Source organism: Sinohyriopsis cumingii, chromosome 14 (genome assembly GCF_028554795.1).
Source record: "Sinohyriopsis cumingii isolate HCF-2022 chromosome 14, ASM2855479v2, whole genome shotgun sequence".
NCBI classification, from domain to species: domain Eukaryota; kingdom Metazoa; phylum Mollusca; class Bivalvia; order Unionida; family Unionidae; genus Sinohyriopsis; species Sinohyriopsis cumingii.
In genome coordinates, this window is record NC_142974.1 from 41679538 (window position 1) to 41700626 (window position 21089).

Genomic DNA, 21089 nt, shown 5'->3' on the forward strand with positions numbered 1-21089 from the left:
CATATTTAATAATTATGCAAGATGGGTTTATCAGATTTTGTTGTTGTTGTTATAGGGTTTAACGCCATTTTACAGCACAAGATAGACTATACATGGCGGCCAGTATTGATGGTGGAGGAAGAACCACCGACCCACGAGAAGCTACTGACAAGCTTTCTCACATACCCACAATGGCTGAATCGGAGACTCGAACCCACGCAGACAGAGGTGAGATGGCAGTGATCCATAACGGAGAGCGCGTTAGACCACTCGGCCACTCGGGGCCCCAGGTTTATCAGAAGAATATTTTTAGCATTTTTCATGCCATATGGATCTGGTTCCTTTTAAAATTCTACCTTTTCGATGCTGAAGGAACAGTCTAATAAGAGGGTGAGGTATCCCTATAATTTTAAATGCAGAATGTTCACAGTGGAACTCACATCATAAAAAAGCCAGCAGAGAAAAGTGTAATGGATGTATACACTGGATCTCACAAACCTGTGGGGATTTTATGATGGACCAATGTCATAATTTATTTCCCTATATAGTGTATAAAGCACTGCAAAATTAACAAATATAATGGATACTTTCAAAATGTAATGAGCCATGTATCTCTTACTATTGCTCTTAAAGCAAAACAAATGCTATAATTTAACTAATTAAAATGAAATGGTAATACATGTATAGGTGCCTGGGAAAAATATGAAGTTTAATTGTCTCTGTAATAATTTTCTTTTAATTGTGAACAGCCCATCCCAGGACTATCTGTGTGTATAGTAATTGATACTGGCCCATACCATGACTGTCTGTGTATAGTAATTGACATTGGCCCATCCCAGGACTATTTGTTTATATAGTAACTGACACTGGCACATACCAAGAACTGTCTGTCTGTATAGTAAATGACACCAGCCCAGCCCAGGACTGTGTGTATGCTAACTGACACTGGCCAATTCCAGGACTATTTGTGCGTATACTAACAGACACCAGCCCTGCCCAGGACTATCTGTGTATACTGACACCACCCATCCCAGGAATACCTATATGTATACTAACTGACACCGTATAGTAAATGACACCAGCCCAGCCCAGGACTGTGTGTATATTTACTGACACTGGCCCATCCCAGGACTATCTGTATGTATACTAACAGACACCAGCCCATTACAGGAGTATCTGTATATATGCTGACACTGGCCCATCCCAGGACTATCTGTGTGTGTGTGGTAATTGACACTGGCCCATCCCAGTACTATGTGTGTATACAAATGGACACCAGCCCATTACCAGGACTATCTGTGTGTATACTGACACAAGCCCAGCCCAGGACTATCTGTGTGTATACTGACACCAGCCCATCCCAGTACTATCCATGTTTATATTGACACCGGCCCATCCCAGGACTATGTGTGTATATAAATGGACACCGGCCCATCCCAGGACTATCTGTTATACAAATGGACACCGGCCCATCCCAGGACTATCTGTGTTTATACTAACTGACACAAGCCCAGCCCAGGACTATCTGTGTGTATACTGACACCAGCCCAGCCCAGGACTATCTGTGTTTATATTGATACCGGCCCATCCCAGGACTGTGTGCATAGAAACTGACACTGGCTCAGCCCAGGATTATTTGTGTGTACACAAACTGACACTGGTCTTTCCCATTACTATCTATGTAATATTTTATATACAAATTGTAAGGGTGTGGGGGCCATGGAAGGTTAAATCTAAGTATCACATTTAGAACATCAGATTCAAATTCAGTATTATATGGGTCTCAGGTATACATGTCAAAGTAAACATCAACATACAGGTATTAAAGTCAAATCCTGTAACAAATAAAAAAATAAAACTTTTCAAGTTAAGGTTCTTTACATGTATCCATGGAAACATGTGTCAAGCATCATCAATGTTTCAAGTTTTCGAATTATTGTTGGAATTGTTGTATCTGTGTCTATTCTAAAAAAAAGATCTTGAAGAATGTAACCCAATAATAAAGAAAATGTATTCATAATTTTATTGTTTCTTCACATTTGGCAGTCATTCTTCTTAATACTGTCAATCAAAACACTAATATAGAACAAAAAAGATGATCACACAGAAATAATATTCCACAAACATTAGATATAAGCAAAAATTAGTACAAATAAAATGACACAAAATGTATGCTTTAATTTAATTACTGAAAGCAATATATTCAATAGCATGGTATAAAAAATGTATGCTTTAATTTAATTATTGAACAGCATGGTATAAAAAATGCAAGAAATTGGAAAGCAATTGTCTGCTTTTTCTGTCATTATTGACACAATCTAAAGTTTCAATCATTATCAGTCTGTAAAAATGTTCACCATTTTTCCTTTATTTTTTGGTATGGGGACAATGTTTTTCTATTATTAGATTTTGCAAAACATTGTACTTAAGAGTTAGCTGATATCTGTATTATTTAATTTATAATTATTCATACACATGATGCTGTAATTAATAAAGAGAGTACACAAATTACAGACATAGTGTATTCAGCTAATCTACCCCTAAAAGACATTATTCTTACATAGAAGAACAAATTCCCCAAAAAACAGATCAGGTATGAAATAATAATAGCACAAAATTACTGTACAATTGCCAAATATCACATCTGGGATTAAATTATATTCCCTTGTATACAAAAGTGGTTAAGTAGAGATAAAATATCACGTAACTCCTAATCTAGATTTCGAACTTTTTCAAAATTTTCTAAGTTAAATATTTGCTTAATTTAATGAATAAATCATCACACATTTAATATTCTGTTTATACTTAGTAACTATAAAATATATTTTCAATGTGATGCAAACAATATATTTTTGTATTTATTCACAGAATGAAATATAAAACTGTAATACTGTAGATATTTTTTCACACATTAATAAATTATGCATTACAACGTGCAATTTTTTATATATACTTGGACGGAACTCTTAGAAATTGCACAAATAATAAACATGGTCAGACAGTACAGATTCTGTACATTATGTACACTGGCAGCAAAATTAATAATGTTAATAACAATAATGAACAATATTTACAAAAATAAATGCAATATCAATAATATCTAAACAACGGAGAAATAAATAAGATATCATTCATTTTGATTATCTTAAATGCATCAATTTGAAAACATAAAATTCACTACACTTTTTAGCGAGTGAATAAAGAATACAATGGTACAGAGTTCTTCTCATCGCTGTACATAAACTACATAATTTTTATATAAACTGTACAAAAGACTGTTGTTAAAGATGATACATTGGTAACTAGGACCTAATTTAAACATGTTTTATTCATTACCAGTGACAATAACTTATTTTATTTATTACTGCTTTCATGCCGTTGAAGAAAAAATAGAAACCATAGTATTTGAGGATATACATGATACAGATGCATTTCTTCCTCAATGTGGATGAATATTTCCTGAGTAAATCTGACATAAAATTAGGTCAATGAATTTCCTGAGTAAAAGTGACATCAAATTAGGTCAATGAATTTCCATAGTAACTATGACATCAAATTAGGTCAATGAATTTCCATAGTAAATCTGACATCAAATTAGGTCAATGAATTTCCATAGTAAATCTGACATCAAATTAGGTCAATGAATTTCCATAGTAAATATGACATCAAATTAGGTCAATGAATTTCCATAGTAAATATGACATCAAATTAGGTCAATAAATTTCCATAGTAAATCTGACATAAAATTAGGTCAATAAATTTCCATAGCAAACATGACATCAAATTAGGTCAATGAATTTCCATAGTAAACGACATCAAACTAGGTCACAGAACTTCCATAGTAAATCTGACATAAAATTAGGTCAATGAATTTCCATAGTATATATGACATCAAATTAGGTCAATGAATTTCTATAGTAAATATGTTATCAAGTTAGGTCACTGAATTTCCATAGTAAATATGACATAAAATTAGGTCAATGAATTTCCGGAGTAAATCTGACATAAAATTAGGTCAATGAATTTCCATAGTAAATATGACATAAAATTAGGTTAATGAATTTCCATATAAAATGTGACATAAAATTAGGTCAATGAATTTCCAGAGTAAATCTGACATACAAGTAGGTCAATGAATTTCCAGAGTAAATATGACATAAAATTCGGCCAATGAAATTTAAGTGACAAATCCAAACACTGCATTCAGCCAAGATGGTGTAGTTAAATCAACTGTCTTTTCTTCTGTCTTGCAGGCAATACCATATATACTTGTTAGGAACTGAGTCCAACTGCAAACTCAGACCTACATCTATCACTGCATAAGGTACTGGCATATTTAGTTCTATGCAGTTTGTTTAGAGTAATCAGTACAACAACATGAAATCTGATCTACAGGTGCACTATGTGATGGCAATTCTGGGTCAGTGTTGTTTGCAATTGAACTTTTATGTGAGCATATATGGCATGTTGTCCTTAGAATGGTCATTATAGCAAGAATATAGTAACACATTGGTATACCATACCTTACAAAACATAATTTTAACACCTGATTATTGTTTAGTTATCAAAGCTGGTTCAGTATGTTTTTATTGCTCCCCTAATAAAAAATACAGCGTGTTGGGTTGTGATCAGGTCTCAAAGACAGGTAAAGTGAGTACGTTTTTCCTCTAATAGTCATGCTTACTCTAAAGTATCCCATGATTATATTCTATACACCCATTGAACACAACAGCTAATACCCACATCCAAGTCATACTATGAAATACAGTGGTTTCCCATATTGTTTTCATGTTTTATGGCACATCAACTTATACCAGTTATCCTGTTCTGAAACAATTCCTTTACTCAGGAACCCACCAACTGATTCAGGGAGATGGTGGGATTTGAGCCTGAACCTTTCAGTTACAAGTCCAGTATGCTAACCAATAAGCCACTATGAGTCACCACTGTTGAAAGACCATGACATCATGAACCTCTATGGGTCCCCACTGTTGAAAAGCCATGACATCATGAACCTCTATGGGTCCCCACTGTTGAAAGGCCGTGACATCATGAACCTCTATGGGTCCCCACTGTTGAAAGACCATGACATCATGAACCTCTATGGGTCCACACCATTGAAAGGTCATGACATGCACCTCTATGGGTCCCCCCCATTTGAAAGGCCAAGACATCATGCACCTTTCATAATATTTTTTATTGTTGAATGGGTGACCTTATATGACTGGTGACCACTCTATATATTTCAATCGCATGAAAAGAATAACATTGATCTGAAAACTGAGCAATTATGTTTAACACTACAATGTAGAAAAAAATTTTAAAAAATAGTCCTCTATTTTTGTTTTGCCAATGGTGATATATCACTAGTAGTATTATGGTGGTTTCAATTTGACAAACTCATTGAGTACATGCTTCTACTGTAGCACCAAATATAGATGACAACACTTTACAATTAAATTTTATACACTAATGTGCAACAAAGAAAAACACTGGCTTGTTGTTAGGGTGTTGGAGTTCTGACCAAAAGGGAGCAGACTTGATTTTCACCATCTTACCACCCTCAATAGGCTACCATGGTGTGTCCTCATGCAAGGAACTTTCTCTTAATTGATATAACCTTAAAAATGTTTCTGCACCATAAAACAGAACCCATGTAACATACACCTAATTAAAACCAGTGTAGAACTAGGTCTGTGCTGTTCTTAATAATTAAGGCACTTCAATAATTACCTTTGTGGATTTTTGTTTAAATCCTAGGTAGAAAAACATTGTAGAACATTATAGTGTAGTTCCTTGTTGTTGTTGTTGTTGTATGGTTTAATGCCATTTTTCAGCACAAGATAGGCTATACATGGTGGCCAGTATAATTGGTGGAGGAAGAACCCTGGAAAACCCCGGGAAGAACCACCGACCCACGAGAAGCTACTGGCAGGCTTTCTCACGTACCCACATTAGCCGAGTTAGTGTAGTTCCTATTCTGTTTATGCAATGGCAGACCTTGGCCTACAGCCAATGACTAAATGGAACAAACAATAAAAAACAAACTCAGTCAAAATCCTATAGCCAATGACTAAATGGAACAAACAATAAAAAACAAATTCGGTCAAAATCTTTACATGAAGCCTGGCAATTAACATCGAGTCACAGATGTCTAGATGGTATCATGTATTGGAAACTTATAAGAGAGGAACCATTCAATATTTTAAAATGACGAGAGGAATACAATTGGACCTGAAACATATTAGTTCTCTAACCTAGAAACACTGTCAAGACAAAAAAGAAAAACTGGGAACTCAATTTCTTTATCTTTTAGTGATTATCACTAGAATAGTCAGATTCTACATCGAAAACCAAATTTAATACAGTACATTTTGGACTGACTGAAACTTTGATCTGTAACGTTACAAAAGGAAGCAATGCAGTGTTGTTATTTGTAGGATCTAATGTATTTACTAGTTTAATTTTTGAGAATTAACTTTCTGCAAGATGTACCATATTTACTGAAACGAGTTTTTTGAATGAACTTTTTGCAAGATCTACCCTGTTAATTCATGTACTCATTAAGAATGAACTTTCTGCATGCCAAATGAATCATGTAATCAGAAACATACATAGCACACAATACTAACCTGGTAACTATGCATGCCATAAACAACAAATTATACAATTACAATATTAGCTGAGATGCTTATTTTTGTTATATGTTGACTCATTTCAATTTGAAAAGATTAATTCTGCTTACTGTGAATCAAATTAAACTTGATTCATGAACTAGAAATGTGCTGAAACAACACGGATGCCACTTTGATGTAATATACGAGTAAAGATTCAAGTCCATAACTCATTAAATTTTGTCATAAAATTATGCAAGCTGCAAATGAACACACCAATTTTGGTTTAAGTTATTGAAATGAAATGAAATTCATGATATATGTCATATGGTAACATGATGCAATAGATCCAATTCACAACATAAGTGACACAATGATATGTGATAAATGAGACAGACAGACATGGTTATTACTGTTTGCACCCTCAACTAGTAAAGTGGGGCACACAAACGCCTTGGAAAGGTTCCACATTTATGGTCATAAAAATCAGTCTATGTTGGAAACTGGACAAACTATAATCTAGTTTTCTCAAGGTGTAAAACTAGAATATCTCTTACACAGTAAAAGGCAATACAAGGTTCTCTTAACAACAACAGTTAATTAAAGAATATCTCTCACACAGTAAAAGGCAATACAAGGTTCTCTTAACAACAACAGTTAATTAAAGAATATCTCTCACACAGTAAAAAGCAATACAAGGTTCTCTTAACAACAACAGTTAATTAAAGAATATCTCTAACACAGTAAAAGGCAAAATCAAAAACGAAAAAGATCTCAACAGAATCAGAAGACTAAAATGATGAAAATCTTCCTCAGTTAATCATTTTTGAATTAAAAGGTCAACAAAATAAAACCCAAACAATTATGATCAGGAAGAGAGAGTTTAAGAAAGACAACAAGAATAAAGAAGTGAAACATGATAAAATAAATGCGAAACTAAAAACCCAAAAGTGCTCATCATTTGAAGAATTATACAATGAGGTTTACTTATAACGCACATTGTTGAGACCAAATTTCCTTTGACTGGATACTTTTGAGGCCAAACTTCCTTAATTTGTAAAGTGGCTACTGTTGAGACTACACTTTCTTAATTTGTAAAGAGGCTACTGTTGAGACTACACTTCAATAATTTGTAAAGTGGCTACTGTTGAGACTACACTTCCTTAATTTGTAAAGTGGCTACTGTTGAGACTACACTTTCTTAATTTGTGAAGTGGCTACTGTTGAGACTACACTTTCTTAATTTGTGAAGTGGCTACTGTTGAGACTACACTTTCTTAATTTGTGAAGTGGCTACTGTTGAGACTACACTTTCTTAATTTGTAAAGTGGCTACTGTTGATACTACACTTTCTTAAGCAAAGTTGAGAAAAAACTTCCATACCTGAATACTGTTGGGACCAAACTTCCCATGACTGGATACTGTTGGGATGAAACTTCCCATGACTGGATATTGTTGGGACAAAACTTCCCTAGCCTGGACTGATGATGTGGATTAATGATGGAATTAAGTGGACTCAGCAGAGAACAAATTTCCCTAAACTGGATATTGTTTGAACCAAATCTCCTTCATTCACATACTGTTGGGACTGACATTTCCTAAACTGGATTGGAATCAAACTTGCCTAAACTGGACTTACTGGACCAAATGTCCCCAAACTGGACATGCTGGACCAAATGTCCCCAAACTGGACATACTGGACCAAATGTCCCCAAACTTGATTTACTGGACCAAATGTCCCCAAACTGGACATACTGGACCAAATGTCCCTAAACTGGACTTACTGGACCAAATGTCCCCAAACTGGGCATACTGGACCAAATGTCCCCAAACTGGGCATACTGGACCAAATGTCCCCAAACTGGACTTACTGGACCAATGTCCCCAAACTGGACTTACTGGACCAAATGTCCCCAAACTGGACATACTGGACCAAATGTCCCCAAACTGGGCATACTGGACCAAATGTCCCCAAACTGGGCATACTGGACCAAATGTCCCCAAACTGGACTTACTGGACCAAATGTCCCCAAACTGGACATACTGGACCAAATGTCCCCAAACTGGACATACTGGACCAAATGTTCCCAAACTAGATACTGATGGAGCAAAACTTTCTAAAAAAGATAATGTTATGTCAAAATTGTCATAAACTGGATACTGTAAAACATCCAACTTCCCTAAATTGGATACTGTGGGATAAAATTTTCCTTCATAAAATGAATACTGTAAAACATCTAATGTCCTTAAATTGAATACTGTTGGGATAAAATTTTCCTTCATAAACTGGATACTGTAAAACATCTAACGTCCCTAAATTGGTTACTGTTGGGATCAAATTTTCCTAAACTGGACATTTTTGGGACCAAACATTTTGGGTGTTTTATAAGGTGGTCAATAGGGAGAAACTTGATTGGCATTCTGACCAACCTATGTAGTCAATCTATAGAAGAAGCCTGGTTACGGAGGGTAACTGACAAGCTTTATTCTACTTTTAAACCAAAACCTCCATCACCATGGGTCAATTCGATATCCGAATAACAGTCTATTCCTTTAATTTAACAAACGAATGTAAAGATATATTTTAAATGGAAGTTATTTTGTTAAATCACAATAAAAATAAGAGTCTAAAATCATTCCTTGTTTAAAAAAGGGAAATGACTAACTTAATGAAAGTAAAAATGATATTTGATATTCTTCTTTCATGCAGAAACAAGCCAACTGTTAAAAATAAATTCACTTGTACATACTGAAAATCTGATTAATTAAAAGTGCCTTATGTTGTTTAAATTACTTCTAGGGTTTTAAAATACATCTTTGTGAAATAAACCTGTGTTATAGAGACACCATCAGCTCTTTCCTTGTTCAAGGTCTGGAAACATTCATAGCAAATAACCAGTTTGTACTATGTGTTAGTCTATGTCCCATTGAGTGGTAAACACTGTTGATAAAACATAAAAATACATCTATTTTGATTTAAAGGTAATTTGATGTCTTTCACATTTGTGATAATTCATTTAGTTGTATTGAATACTGATAGCATGTATAATGGCAACTGAGCATTCTCCATAAGGTATTGTCAGCTTGATGTACCAAAAGTACACAACGTAGAGCAATACCAAGAAACCAACTTCAGCAAACATCCTTATGAAAAGCACATGTGCTCAATTCCCACAGACAATAAAGTTAACAAATGGCAAAAAAATATGATTTGGATTTGGGCCGCATTTGCCACTTCATGACATGCCTGACATCTATTGTTGACATTTCTGCTGTGATGAAATTGACATGCTCTTCCTAAATGTGCAGTATGTTGATCACTGTCAATGTGGCACTGCCAATTCAGCACTGTCAATTTGGCACTGTCAATTCAGCACTGTCAATTTGGCACTGCCAATTCAGCACTGTCAATTTGGCACTGTCAATTCAGCACTGTCAATTTGGCACTGTCAATTCAGCACTGTCAATTCAGCACTGACAATTTGGCACAGTTAATTTGGCACTTTCAACTGTCTAAAAAATAGGACTTACAAATATACAACTTTCATTGATTGTACACATTTTTTCAATTGTCTAATAGACTTATTTCTTCAAATGGCATATTCAGTAAGATGCTTACAAAATATTCCAAAAGAAAATTACTCCATTTTTAGCCACTCATTTAAGACCAGTTATAATCAAACTGTCCCCCACCCTATTGGACCCCTCTCCTCTCTCCTGAATAATGTTCAGTATTAGACACTCTCAATGTCTGTTGCCAAAATTTGACCATTTTTTCCCTCACTTCTTCTATGGTTAAAGGAAATCTTAACTAATAATAACAGCTTCTGATATAAGTATTAATTACTGGCATCACACAGCTATATCATTGTAAACACACTGACTGGTATATTATTCTACATTTAACTTCATTTGTTTTATTTCCAATATCTATAAAATGACCAATCAGTCAGGCAACTGCACTGGTAAACTATCTCCTCGACGCTGGTAATGAGCAGACTTTTGAATAGGCACCAGACTGATCAATTATGTGTCTTTGTTCATTCAGCACAGCATTGCAAATTATATCAAAGCCTGTTTCTCATTGAATTTTCCTGTCACTGTCTCAAAATGTCACTAAAATTAATGAATTCATTTCATGCATGAATGATTTAGAAATAATTTATATGGACATATAGAACAACACCATTCATTCAATACATGTTGAAAAAGATTGGTCTATGCATATGTTATCTGCTATGTTTCTCCCGAGTTCTGGAAGAGTCCAGTTTTGATACTGCAAAGAAATCAAAGTGGGGCAATTACATAATGACTGATTAGGAAAGCTGATCACACCTTAATAAACAAATCGACTATTCCACAGATCCTGGTAGCATAAAAAATCTGATATAAACAGACCACCCTGTTTTAGCATGTATTTAATGTGTTATGCTCTAAGTCAATACAGTGTTGAAATACTCCATTTGTGAAGGAAAAAAATGGTTATGTTAAACTTGAAAATTCACTGAACTACAGATATGGTTATCATTTCCAATGCTGTGTGTATTGAACTGTAACTGCTTTGATCATCAGGCCTTACCTCTAACTGGTACACTTGCAACATCTCATTTCAAAATCCTGATATTTAGCTCTTTCTTTCTTTCTTAAATGTAATACAACTGAGTTCCATATACTGTCTAAACTTCACTTATTCATACAAAATCAAAACTACACTGACTGAATGGACATTACAAGTGCAATGATGTAATGGTCATTACAAGTGTACTTATGGAGTGATCATTACAAGTGTACTAATGGAGTGATCATTACAAGTGTACTGATGGAGTGATCATTTCAAGTGTACTGATGGAGTGATCATTACAAGTGTACTGATGGAGTGATCATTTCAAGTGTACTGATGGAGTGATCATTACAAGTGTACTGATGGAGTGATCATTTCAAGCGTACTGATGGAGTAATCATTTCAAGTGTACTGATGGGGTGATCATTTCAAGTGTACTGATGGAGTGATCATTACAAGTGTACTGATGGAGTGATCATTTCAAGAGTACTGATAGAGTGATCATTTCAAGTGTACTGATGGAGTAATCATTTCAAGTGTACTGATGGGGTGATCATTTCAAGTGTACTGATGGAGTGATCATTACAAGTGTACTGATGGAGTGATCATTTCAAGAGTACTGATAGAGTGATCATTTCAAGTGTACTGATGGAGTAATCATTTCAAGTGTACTGATGGGGTGATCATTTCAAGTGAACTAATGGAGTGATCATTACAAGTGTTCTGGTGGAGTGAACATTTCAAGTGAAAATAGCTTTTATGGTCACAACATGTGATAAAAAACTACAACTGAGCAACCATTTTCTTTCATGAAAGATTCTAGAGGAAAAAGGCACATAAAATATTTGATTGAGTTATTTAAATATTGCATCCAGCCAAGAAGAACTGATTAAATCTTTTCCAGTACAGCTTCTTCTAATTTGAATCCCATGCATATTCAAATGGATTACAGCTTTGCCAGTGCAGTCTGTTGTAAATTAAAGCATTGTACAGCTTATTTTTAACTTAATTCCAAGTATATTTAAAGCAGTCAAATCATCACCAATAAGTTCTCAAAAAGAACTGAAACAATGATTTTAACAACAATTTTAATGTAATATTACTTCAAGATAATAACAGAAAAAATGGAGAAAAAGAGAGATGAAAAGTTTCCTTTAAGTGGGTACAGGACTTAAAATTGAAAGCAGTTCCTGTTTTGTTCTAACTGTTGCTTAACCGATTAACTAATGTAACAAATTTGAAGTAAAACATAATGCAAGGTTTTAGAAGACTTTAGATAATATCTAAAGAAGACTTTCACTTATTTATCATCTCTGTTAACTATAGAAATCTTTATATCTGACCCTTAACACTTATTTATCATCTCTGTTGACTACAGAAATCTTTATATTTGACCCTTAACACTTATTTATCATCTCTGTTAACTATAGAAATCTTTATATTTGACCCTTAACACTTATTTATCATCTCTGTTAACTATAGAAATCTTTATATTTGACCCTTAACACTTATTTATCATCTCTGTTAACTATAGAAATCTTTATTTATCATCTCTGTTGACTATAGAAATCTTTATATTTGACCCTTAACACTTATTTATCATCTCTGTTGACTATAGAAATCTTTATATTTGACCCTTAACACTTATTTATCATCTCTGTTGACTACAGAAATCTTTATATCTGACCCTTAACACTTATTTATCATCTCTGTTAACTATAGAAATCTTTATATTTGCCCTTAACACTTATTTATCATCTCTGTTGACTACAGAAATCTTTATATTTGACCCTTAACACTTATTTATCATCTCTGTTAACTATAGAAATCTCCAAATTTGATCTTTAATGCTTATTTATCATCTCTGTTAACTATAGAAATCTCCAAATTTGACCCTTAACACTTATTTATCATCTCTGTTAACTATAGAAATCTCCAAATTTGATCTTTAACGCTAGGCTGTACAAAAGTTTCAACATGGAGTGTGTACCACAGCAGCTACCAATGGATATCATGTTTGCTATGTCCTTTATAATGTCTTCAATGGATTCAGAAAGGTGTAAGGGAAAACAACAACTACCATCTCTAGTAAGCACTTATTTTGTCATATATGCTCAAAGGTGTGCTGACTATTGCAAATTTAGCAAGATTATTTGACATGTTCAAGGTAAATACCAACCAATGATTATATTTTCTTAAAACTACACACTGCAAATTAAATATAATTTGAATGACAACATGTCATGTAATACTGTAACAACTGTAATAAAATGTATTAGGCTTAGAATAATGAATATGCTTGATGAGTAAGATCTCTCTCTCTCTCTTCACATACAAAGTAATTAAAACTAAAAGCTCTCTTATTTCCCGATAGGAGGCAAGAACTTAGAGCCATCATCTATTAAACTATTGTCTTGCTTCTGGAGCTGTCCGAGGAGATTTAATTTTGTCACCTGAACTTCCTCCACTACAGATGAATCTGGCTTCTTTACACCATGACCACTCTTAATGCTTTTGGCACTTGGGGCTATAAAAAAAAGAAAACTTTACAGATAAGCTTCTGTATGTATAGTATGAACAACCTGGAATAAACTAACAAAACAATGTTCATTCCAGGTTATCAAAGTTGTGTGTCCATTCATCTAATCAAATATGGGGAGCTTTCAACTAAGGGTGTTAGGACTTAAATTAGAGCACAGGTATGATTCTCCCATAATAAGCCCATAACTGATGATTAGCTCACCTACTACCTGTACCAAACGTACGGAATGTTTTCTTCAAAATTCATTATCATATGATAAGCCCATGCCCCCCCCACTCCAAATAGTACCATGTAGGGTGAAAGCACATCATAGGAAAAATGCTATAAAATGACACTGCAATTTGTATTATGGGACCAATTAATGTGGGTTTGGGGGAGTTCAGCCAGACCTCAACATTCTAGTAAATATAGTATATTTTTCATTCAAAGAAAGAGGAAGCTAAGCCATTTTAAGCAAGATGAAAATCTAACCCTTATTGAGATAATTTAGAATAGACTGACCAATTTGCTAACTCTTTTACCTTTAATGTTGTTTGTAAAATAGCCCAGTATTATAATGCTTTCCAGGGGAGGTAATCCAGTACAAGTCAGGCTGCCTTATAATGCTTTCCAGAGAAGGTAATCAATCACAAGTCAGGCTGCCTTATGCTGACCCAGGTGAGTTACAAATGTGAAATCCGTCACAAGTCAGGTTGCCTTATACTGACCCAGGTAAACCACTATATTTAAAAACTACATACATCCTACCAATGGAATCAATTATACAACTAATGTTACATTAGGGCACACACACTATATAAGTGCTTTACATTGAGGAACAGTGCTATACAGATGTGCTTTACACTGAAGAACAGTGCTATACAGATGTGCTTTACAATGAGGAACAGTGCTGTACAGATGTAGTTTACAATGATGAACAGTGCTGCACAGATATGCTTTACAATGAGGAACAGTGCTGTACAGATGTAGTTTACAATGAGGAACAGGGCTGTACAGATGTGCTTTACAATGAGGAACAGTTCTGTACAGATGTAGTTTACAATGAGGAACAGTCCTGCACAGATGTGCTTTACAATGAGGAACAATGCTGTACAGATGTAGTTTACAATGAGGAACATGGCTGTACAGATGTGCTTTACACTGAGGAACAGTGCTGTACAGATGTGGTTTACAATGAGGAACAGATCTGTACAGATATAGTTTACAATGAGGAACATGGCTGTACAGATGTGCTTTACAATGAGGAACAGGGCTGTACAGATGTGCTTTACAATGAGGAACAGTTATGTACAGATGTAGTTTACAATGAGGAACAGTGCTGCACAGATGTGCTTTACACTGAGGAACATGGCTGTACAGATGTGCTTTACACTGAGGAACAGTGCTGTACAGATGTGGTTTACAATGAGGGATAGAGCTGTACAAATGTGCTTTATATCTGCTATACATATGTCCTACATTCTGAGGTACCATGTAAAACATGTGCCTTATATTGAGGGATTGTGGTGTACAGAGATGCTTTATATTAAGATCCCCTGTACATAACACAAATACTAATTTATGCAACTGAACATGGAAAGTCAAGTTTACAAAGAAGAGAAACAGAAGCCAACCTCTCATGGAACTTTCGTCATGTGTTTGCTCAGCAGAGGCCCCCACAGGGGGAACTCTTTCTCCTCTCTTTGCACTTCTTCTCTCCTTCAATGCAAACTTCCATTCATCTGTTTTAGATTTTTCTGCAAAATACAATATGAACCAATGTCATATTATTCTAAGGTAAAACTTTAATTTTGTGTAATTTAATTACAAAATGTACTGGCCTTGAAATCAAGCGGACTGACATTTCTACTGGTGCTTTAAAGGCATATCAACATCTTCCAATGTGATGATATTTCCATCATACCTGGAACACATATTTCTTATTTTAAGAAGTGACAGAAATTGCAGCATACCCTGCCAGCAATGTAATCAGGTTTGCTATATTGTGAAAAGTCATTTACAATTAACTCTTGTTAAAATGATAATCTCTCTCTACAATGACTACAGTTAGCTCTTGTTACAATGACTACAATTAGCCCTTGTTACAGTGACTACAATTAGCCTTTGTTACAATCACTACAATTAGCCCTTGTTACAATGACTACAATTAGCCCTTGTTACAATGACTACAATTAACCCTTGTTACAATGAAAACAATTAGCCCTTGTTACAATGACTACAATTAGCCCTTGTTACAATGACTACAATTAACTCTTGTTATAATGACTACAATTAGCTTATGTTACAGCAACTACAATTAACTCTTGTTACAATTACTACAATTAACTCTTGTTACAGTTACTTCAATTAGTACTTGTTACAATGACTAGAATCAGCTCTCATTTTTATATTTTAATTTTCTCTTGTTTATATTAACCACAATTAGCTCTCATTTTTATATCAACCACAAATAGCTTTCATTTTTATATCAACCACAATTAGCTCTCATTTTTATATCAACCACAAATAGCTCTCATTTTTATATCAACCACAATTAGCTCTCATTTTTATATCAACCACAAATAGCTCTCATTTTTATATCAACCACAATTAGCTCTCATTTTTATATCAACCACAAATAGTTCTCATTTTTATATCAAACAACCACAATTAGCTCTCATTTTTATATCAACCACAAATAGCTCTCATTTTTATATCAACCACAATTAGCTCTCATTTTTATATCAACCACAAATAGTTCTCATTTTTATATCAAACAACCACAAATAGCTCTCATTTTTATATCAACCACAAATAGCTCTCATTTTTATATAGACTACAATTACCTCTCATTTTTATATTGAATTAAGGCAACTATTTTTGTATGTGGACTGGAGCTATTTCTAATTTTTATATTGATGATGATTAAGTCTCATGTTTATACTGACTACAATTAGCTCTCATGTTTATACTGACTATAATTAGCTCTCATGTTTATACTGACTACAATTAGCTCTCATGTTTATACTGACTACAAATAGCTCTCATTTTTATATTGACTAAAATTATCAAATTAGCTCTCATTTTTATAATAACTACAACTGGCCTTTATTTTTAAACTGAGTACAAATAGCTTTCATTTTTATATAGACTACAATTAGCTCTCATTTTTATATTGAATTAAAGCAACTATTTTTTTATGTGAACTGGAGCTATCTCTAATTTTTATACTGACTACAATTAGATCTCATGTTTATACTGACTACAATTAGATCTCATTTTCATATCAAATATTATTAACTCTCATTATATATCAATTAGCTCTCATTTTAATATCAACTACATTTAGATCAAATATTTTTATTGACTAAGATTGACTCTAATATTTATATTGACTACAATTAACTCTCATTTTAATATTGATTACAATTAGATGTAATTTTTATCATGAATATAATCAGCTCTCATTTTAATATTGATTACAATTAGTTTTCATTTTTATATCGACTACAATAAAATCTCTCATTTTCGTATTAACTACAACTGTATGGAAATAAATCACTTTATCATTTAACTTATATTGTTAGTTTCACTTGTGTCTGTTACATATTTTATGACTGACAGTTATAACAATAAGAATATTGTAAATGTATATGAATATATAGCAGAAGATATTAAGTTCAATAACCAAATATTAAATTATTGATTAATCAAAGCAAAGAGTCAAGTGGTTCACTATCAGCACTTTGGCAAGGTACATAAAGTACATCACCTCTGTCTATGTGGGTTCGAGTCTCGGATTCAGCCAATGTGGGTATGTGAGAAAGCTTGCCAGTAGCTTCTCGTGGGTCGGTGGTTCTTTCCGGGGTTTTCCCAGGTTCTTCCTCCACTATTAATGCTGGCTGCCATATATAGCCTATCATGTGCTGAAAAATGGCATTAAATCCTACTACAACAACAACAACATCATAAAGAACAAGGATGAACAATGAGGAAGTAGGTGAAGGAGGAGGAGGAAAAATGAAAAAAGGGAAAAGGAGAAAATGTCCCCAAAAAATTTCTTGAACATCATGTAGAAACTTGAGAGAAAAAAAACAAAGGCAAATACAAATAAAAATAAATAAGCAAATAAATAAATAAGATAGCTGTCTTCTAGTGTGATAGTGTGTTTCAATAAACTACTGCATTAATTTCACTTTTGCAGGTGTCGAATCATGTTCCTAGGAAACATTTTATGCATGAATGACAATGTGCTCCAAGGAACTATTTTATTAATATCACATTTTCACGTGTGCCATAATGTGTTCCAAGGTGCCACTGCACTGATATCACTATTACACTTGTGACATTTTGCTCTGATGAACCCTTGCATTAATATCACTTCTGCAGTGTGTAATTGTGTTCCAATGAACTCTTGCATTAATATCACTACTGCAGGTATGTCATTGTGTTCCAAGGAAACCTTACATTAATATCAGTTCTGTATAGGTGTGACATCATGTTCGAAGGAACCATTCTCTTATTATCATGTGTTATGGACTGGATGCATGAATGTTTCTGAAATCTTTAACAGGGGATATGGACTCATTTCTGTTTCAAATGGGGTCCACATTTGGTCACAAAAAGATCCATAACTGCTGGAACTACTCTTACCTCGGAGAGGGGGTTGCGCAGGCACTTTATAGGGGTCAACATTCTGATCTGTTGTGACAGGAGATGAGTGGTGTTTATGAGATCGTCCCACATTGTCTTTCCGCTTTTGTACAAGCCCTTCTTTGATCCATTCATGTTGTAGGGCATCTTCAGGCGTCATACGAGTATTAGGGTCCCAACTACAAGGAAAATTTATCAGTGCCCTTTTAATTTAAAGCCATGTTTCTTAACACCTAGGGAAGGTTTTAAGACTGATCGATATAAAAAAGTTAAAATAAGAATCTTCAGATTTCTGGAAAATTTCACATCATATGATGACTTTTCAAAATGTGTAAACTTATTACAATTTATTTGATCTGTTCACAAATGATGTGTTTGCTGCAGAATTGGGGAAGGGAGCTAGAAGATGTAATATTTATTTTTGTACAAAAGTCATTCTAATTCCTGAAAAAGTTATCTATCCAGAATAACCACTTTTATTTTTGGAAAATGTTTCTTAAAAAATACTTACCCAATCATAATACCTTAGGAGAACTACTAATGCCTCACAAATTCAGCCCTCCCAGCTTAAAAACTTAAAGCTAAAAAGCTTAAATGTACCTATAAAACCTAGGTGGCAGTCATGCAGAGTGATCTCCCCTTGGTATAGGGATTGAGGATAAAATCCAAGAATATCTCATTTACTACTTAAATTAAAAGCACATCCTCTATATGAATGTAACTACAAGAAGGCTGGGAGGGTGTATGTGTTTTATGACTCGGTAAGTATTCTCAAAGAAACATTTTACTAGAACAAATTGGTTCATATTTAAATATGTTACCCAATCATTATATAATACCTTAGGAGAATAGGAAAGAGGTGGGAGAAAGCTTGTAGATAAACCATCTGGAGAAGACTCCATCTGTCAGGGAGCAACTTCAAAAAGGGAAAGGTTTCCCTACCCCAAATCCAGCATAAGTCAGGAAGCCATGTCTTATGAATCTGTCAAATGAACAGGAAAGGTGACCTGTTGCACCGCATCTATAGGTACAACCAGACTGAGTGGAACACTTTGGGATGACAGATCTGTAAGATAAAAATCAGAAACCATTGACTTCATGCTCCATCCCATGGCCTGGATAATGTTGGTTGGAGAACATTTTTGGACAAATGCTATGCTTGTGGCAACTGTGATCCAAAATGCGTATCAAATTCATTTGCACCATGATTATTTCTTGATATCCAGGAGGAACGGTCTGTGCTGATTTACGTTTGAGAGGTTGACAATGATTTCATTACAAAAATCTGGTGATCCATGGATGGGAGCTTGTTCTTGGCAATTAAAGAGGATGAGTGCAAAAGACCCATCTTGTCAGAACTGCATGAAATTTTGGTCCACTAATAAGGCACATAATTTGCTGATTCTGCCTGCCAAAGCTAATGCAAATGAGGAAGCAGATCTTGTAAGAAAGGCTAGTCAGTTATGCTATTGCAAGTGGAGGGGCTTCATCAGCAATATTGATCCATCATGTCAGAAATGGATGTGTTGTGATGTGATTTGGATTTTTAACGTAGCTTTAACAATTTTTCAGTCATATCGTTACGATGTCTGCAATGTGGCAGTTTATAGTGATGTCTAGCACTGGGGAATCATGCCACAGACATGTAGCATGATGTCCCACCCAGTCACATTATCCTGACACCGGGCCGACCAGTCCTAACACTAACCTCTTAATGCTGAGTACCAAGCGAGGCAGCTGTTAGTACCATTTTTGTAAGTCTTTGGTATGACTCAACCGGGGATCGAACCCATGACCTCCTGCATCTGAGGCGGACACTCCAACCACTAGGCCACCGGAGCGGTGTCAGAAATGGAAGTAGATGGGTTCACCAAGAAATGTATTGTTGATTTTGCCTGCCAAAGGGACTATGATAAGTGAACTAATTAAGCTCTTGAGAGCAGTTCAGTTATTGTCTTGTTCTGCCACATTATTCCCAATGAAAAGTCTGCTTTGGCAAGGGTCTAGTGCCACACTAATCCCAATGAAAAGTCCACTTTGGCAAGGGTCTAGTGCCACATTAATCCCAATGAATAGTCCATTTTGGCAAGGGTCTAGTGCCACATTAATCCCAATGAAAAGTCCATTTTGGCAAGGGTTTAGTGCCACACTAATCCCAATGAAAAGTCCATTTTGGCAAGGGTCTAGTGCCACATTAATCCCAATGAAAAGTTCATTTTGGCAAGGGTCTAGTGCCACACTAATCCCAATGAAAAGTCCATTTTGGCAAAGGTCTAGTGCCACACTAATCCCAATGAAAAGTCCACTTTCGCAAGGGTCAAGTGCCACGTTAATCCCAATGAAAAGTCCATTTTGGCATGGGTCTAGTGCCACATTAATCCCAATGAAAAGTCCACTTCGGCAAGAGTCTAGTGCCATACTAATCCCAATGAAAAGTCCACTTCAGCAAGGGTCTAGTGCCACATTAATCTCAATAAAAAGTCCACTTTGGCAAGGGTCTAGTGCCATTAGCCATATTAAATCCATATGAATAGAAGATCAGAAAGGTCTTTGGTTCATGAGATGTCTATGAGTGTACAGAGTGCTAATGACCATAGAATGGTATGTTTAACTGATGGATGCTAACTGTTTCTCGTTGAAGAGTCTAGAAAGTTAGCTATTGTGGTATGGATGTCTTCATTGGAAAAGAGTAATCTGATGTGAACTACTGAGATTTATATTCTATTGCCTTCCTCTGCAACCTGGTTGGTCCTGTATTCTC

At 34.8% G+C, this 21089-nt stretch overlaps 1 protein-coding gene across 1 annotated transcript in view; it reads right to left on the minus strand.

Moving 5' to 3' along the window:
- Window positions 1–12357: 12357 nt before the first annotated feature.
- Window positions 12358–21089, minus strand: part of LOC149783631 (dual specificity tyrosine-phosphorylation-regulated kinase 4-like) — a 209085-nt gene continuing 200353 nt past the window's right edge. The window contains exons 12-14 of the mRNA XM_089933148.1: window positions 18329–18507; window positions 15310–15432; window positions 12358–13681 (exon numbers count right to left, since the gene is read on the minus strand). Coding sequence (XP_089789274.1) covers window positions 13515–13681; window positions 15310–15432; window positions 18329–18507 — 469 coding nt within the window. The 3' untranslated portion in view covers window positions 12358–13514. The remainder of the gene's footprint in view (window positions 13682–15309; window positions 15433–18328; window positions 18508–21089) is intronic.